The sequence below is a fragment of the Meleagris gallopavo genome, unplaced genomic scaffold (genome assembly GCF_000146605.3).
Source record: "Meleagris gallopavo isolate NT-WF06-2002-E0010 breed Aviagen turkey brand Nicholas breeding stock unplaced genomic scaffold, Turkey_5.1 ChrUn_random_7180001858361, whole genome shotgun sequence".
In the NCBI taxonomy this organism is placed as follows: domain Eukaryota; kingdom Metazoa; phylum Chordata; class Aves; order Galliformes; family Phasianidae; genus Meleagris; species Meleagris gallopavo.
The window spans coordinates 1-3,901 of NW_011124349.1; the positions used below are offsets into that span (position 1 = coordinate 1).

The following is a 3,901-nucleotide window of genomic DNA, read 5'->3' on the forward strand; positions in this document are numbered from 1 at the left end:
GCTCACGCTGCAGGCGGCCACCCCCGGGCAGTGCACGGTGCACACCATCTCCTGTCGCCGCATCAGCACCAGGATCTCCTCCAGGGACGGCACGCACTCCCGGCCCCGCGTCTTTCCCAGCGCCTCCTGGATGAAGCGGGCGTACTTGGCCATCTCCGAGGCGGGGAAGCGGCTCTCCGTCCTGCGCGGAACACCGGCAGGGTCAACGCCGCCTCGGGGTCTCCGTGCCATCCCAGCTCCGCGCCCCACGGCTCAGCGGCACTCGCCTGTCCAAGTGGAAGTGCAGGAAGCGCAGGACGGGCGGGGAGGGCAGGAACGTGCAGCTCATGCAGGTGAGCAGCTGCCAGTAGTGCAAGTCGCCCGGCCCGCCCGGCGCCGGTGGCTCCGTGGTCTGCTTCACTAGCTGGCAGTAAATCTCATCCACCAGCGGCGGCAGGTCCAGGCAGGTCTGCAGGATGCCCTGGATCAGCGGCACTGGGTCCTGCTGCGACTCCAGCTGCTGCAGAGAGTTAAACAGCTTCACGGCCTCGTCGCGCAGCGTGGTGTAGCTGTGAGGACCAGGAGCTGCAGGACAGGAACGGGGATTTAACAGCTGTGTGGGTTTTCCAAAGCGCCTCCCCACCACCACAGACATGATGTGGAACTCAGACCCAGCCCAGCAGCGTGGAACTGCTACAGTACCGCATGCAACGCTCACCGCTTTGGTCCAGGCTGCCGTAGGGGAAAGGCAGCAGGGGTGCGTAGAGGGGGCTGCTGGTGTAGCGCAGAATGGGGTTGCAGCGGTAGATCTGCTCCAGCACCTCGGGGCTGCCACAGTGCTCCTGCAAGGGTGAGGCGATAGCAGCAGCTGCCCCAGGACTGCCCGCCGGGTGCAGCGCCGCAGCCCTGCGCTCACCTCCACATCGCGCATGAGCAGCTGTGTGGGCGTCTGCACGGGCGCTTTGCTGTCGATCACCTTCTGCACAGCGCACACCCAGCGCACGGCCTCGTGCAAGTGCTCGGTGTACAGGCGGTAGCAGTGCTTCCTGCCAAACACTGTCATGCTCCAGAACCCTGCGAGGGACGCACAGCTCACCCGCCGCCCCTCTGGGTGACAATGCAGGGTGCGAGGGCACAGCCCAGCCAAGGGGCTCCCTACCCGTCTCCTTGTAGGTCTGCTTGTCTGGCCACACCACAGAACAGAGGCTGGTGAGCACCAGGGAACCCAGACGCTTGGCCCCCCTTTCATTGCTGCTGTAGTAGTCCAGGGAGTCGGGCGTCAGCACGAACCAGTACTTGCGAGGCCGGAGCCAGGGTGTCTTCACACCGCCCCGCACCTCCCGTTGCAGCCAGCCTGGGGAGGGGAAGCCTCAGCTGCTGCAGCATCTGCTCAAGTGCTCTGCCCTGTACCATCCCAGGGCAGCACCCAGCCCATCGGGGCACGGTCCTGCCAACCCTGGCTGGGAGCCCAGGCCAGAAGCATCCAAGAGACAGAAGCCCACGTGACACCGCACCCACCTTTCACAAGAGCATCGGGGTCCTCCTCCACTGGCCCCGGCCCCTTCTCCACAATGAGACTGCGCATCTCCTCCGACACCAGCAGGGACCTGGGAACAAGGCAGGACTCAGCCAGGTGCCCATGAGAGCATCCCACACGGGGGGAAATGGCAGCAGGGACCTGCACCCCCAGGGGCTTCGGTCACCCCGCAACTCCGCAGTGGGAACGCAGCAGAGCCATTGGGTGCAGATGACCCTGGCTAAAAATAAGCTGTCTGCAGTTGTGGCCCTGCCAAGGAATTCGGAAAATGAACAACCAGGAAGGAATGCTGGCAGCGGTGTCAGTGCTGCGAGGACAGGGAGCAGGCAGGCTGCTAGGCCCCGGCACCTTGCTTCCCTGGGCACACAGCAGCCCAGGACACGGCCCCATGGGCAGACACAGTCCCGCAGAGCCCCACAGTGGGGTCCCTTTGGGTAATCTGCTACAGCTTAGCTGTTCACCACAGGGATGGAGATGTGCTTGAGGTGTAGGATGGAGACTGGCAGTCTTGATTCTGCCATTCCTCCACACCGTGCCCAGCTCTGTGAATGGGACAGGATGGTGCACACTGGTACCTGCTGGGTACCAGCCCCCGCAGCACAGTGTGAGGGCTGTGATGGGATGTGGCAGGGGGTCACTCACCGCTCCGAGCCACTGCTGGTGCGCGTGGGCTGACTCAGGCTCACCTCCAGGGATGCCTGCAGAAGAAGAAGAGATGTCTCACTCCCCGGTCACTGCCCAGCACCCCCAATCCAGCTCCCCACAATGGCTGCACGTCTCTGGATCCAGAGGGATGGGCTCATACCCCAGGAGCACGCATGGCTGCAGCTAGGGCACCCCTCAGGGCAGCTGCGGGTGCGCTGGCCGCGTATCCTCAGCTCACCCCAGCAGGCTGAATACCGTGCAGAATTGCACAAGGTCAGTGCTGAGTAATACGCTTACGGCACAAAGTCCCATTGTAATGGGGCCGCTGACTTCCTGCCCGCGGCAGTGGGACGCTGAGCAGGGAAGTCCCTGGCCCTGCAGCGGGATGGGGATGGTTCCTCCTTGTGTGACACGACTCCATGTCGATGGAGCCACTCACGTGACTGCCCCACGCACATGCTGGGACACGAGGCAGTGTCCCGGTACTGGCCGGCACCACGCCGGGCAGGGAGCAGGGATGTGGTGGCACAGGCAGGATGGCCCCAGGAGGTGCACAGGCACTGCTGCCAGCTGCAACCTGATGGGGGAAGACACAACTAAGTCAGAGCACACTGCAGAATGCCAAGAAAAAGAGACAACTGCTAAAATTAGCAGTGGGGACGGGGAGCAGGAGCTGCCCCAGGTATTGCCACGCCAGGGCAGGATCGAGCACCACTGATCTGTGGCGTTAAGGGCACCCGCCATGAGCAGAAGCACCGTGTGCACAGGGATGGTGTCACCCAGAGCTGTGCCACCCCTCGGGCGAGGAGGGCTCTGTGCACTCCTGCATGGCTGTGCCATGGGATGGTGCCCAGCACCTCTCACAACCCGCAGGACGGCTCCTTCTCAGGGTTATAAATAACCAGAGGAGCCGCCACGGCCAGGCCAGCTGCTCCCACGCTCCCAGGAAGAGGCAGCCACACCACAGGCTGATGGGGACCCCACAGCCACAGGGCGGGAAAAGGGCTCCCCAGGGACCTGGCGTCACAGCCACACATGCCAGACTCAACCTCCGGAGCCAGCGCAGCCCGTGGGACGCAGGAAGTCCCAGAAGGCTTCTTCTGCTGCTGTGCCCTTGGCACCAGCTCCAGTGCCCAGCAGGCCTACCTCCAGCCCTGCCTCCCTACCCCTGCCCTGGAGGTGCTGCTGAAGGTATCCCTTGAGAGCCAGGATCTGCTGCAATGGGGGCACCAGGGCTGTCCGCAGCCCTTCACGGTCAAAGCACGCCGGCAGCAACGAGACCACGCTGCAAACCCCAATGCAGGGCAGAGAAGGACTGCAGTGAGCTCGGCTGCACCCAGCCCCACAGCCCCTCTGGGCAGCGATTCAGCCCCGCAGCTCCCAGCCCCCCCCACTATTCCTCGTGGAGCCTGGCAGGAGGGAAGCATTGGCTTCCGCCGCGCTGCTCCGCTTCCCTGAGCAGAGGAAGCAGCCAGAGCAGGGAGACTGGAAGGGGAGACGTGCTGAGAGCAGCCCTGCAGCGCTGCCCGGACCCGGGGCTGCGCAGAGCCGACGGGGACCCCCTCACCAACCTCACCCTCGACCCCAGCTCAGAGCGGAATCCCGCGCCAGGCTCTGGCTCCACAGCTCTGCCCCGAGAAGCAGGCATGGGAAGCTCCGCTCTCCACCCAGATGCTTCGGGTTCGGCTGCGCTCTATCACTCCGTGGGCGCTCCGGTTCCCCCCGCGCTGCCAGGGCACC

At 64.6% G+C, this 3,901-nt stretch overlaps 1 protein-coding gene across 1 annotated transcript; it reads right to left on the reverse strand.

The window, feature by feature from the left end:
- Positions 1 to 6: 6 nt before the first annotated feature.
- PLEKHH3 (pleckstrin homology, MyTH4 and FERM domain containing H3) lies at positions 7 to 3,882 on the reverse strand (the record flags this gene model as incomplete). Its single annotated transcript, XM_010726835.3, has 7 exons — positions 2,159 to 3,882; positions 1,498 to 1,586; positions 1,139 to 1,333; positions 896 to 1,053; positions 698 to 821; positions 267 to 564; positions 7 to 181 (listed from the first exon to the last, which is right to left on the reverse strand). Coding segments are annotated over exons 2-7 (1,017 nt in total), but the record flags the coding sequence as incomplete, so codon positions are not given.
- Between the last annotated feature and the right edge of the window lie 19 nt (positions 3,883 to 3,901).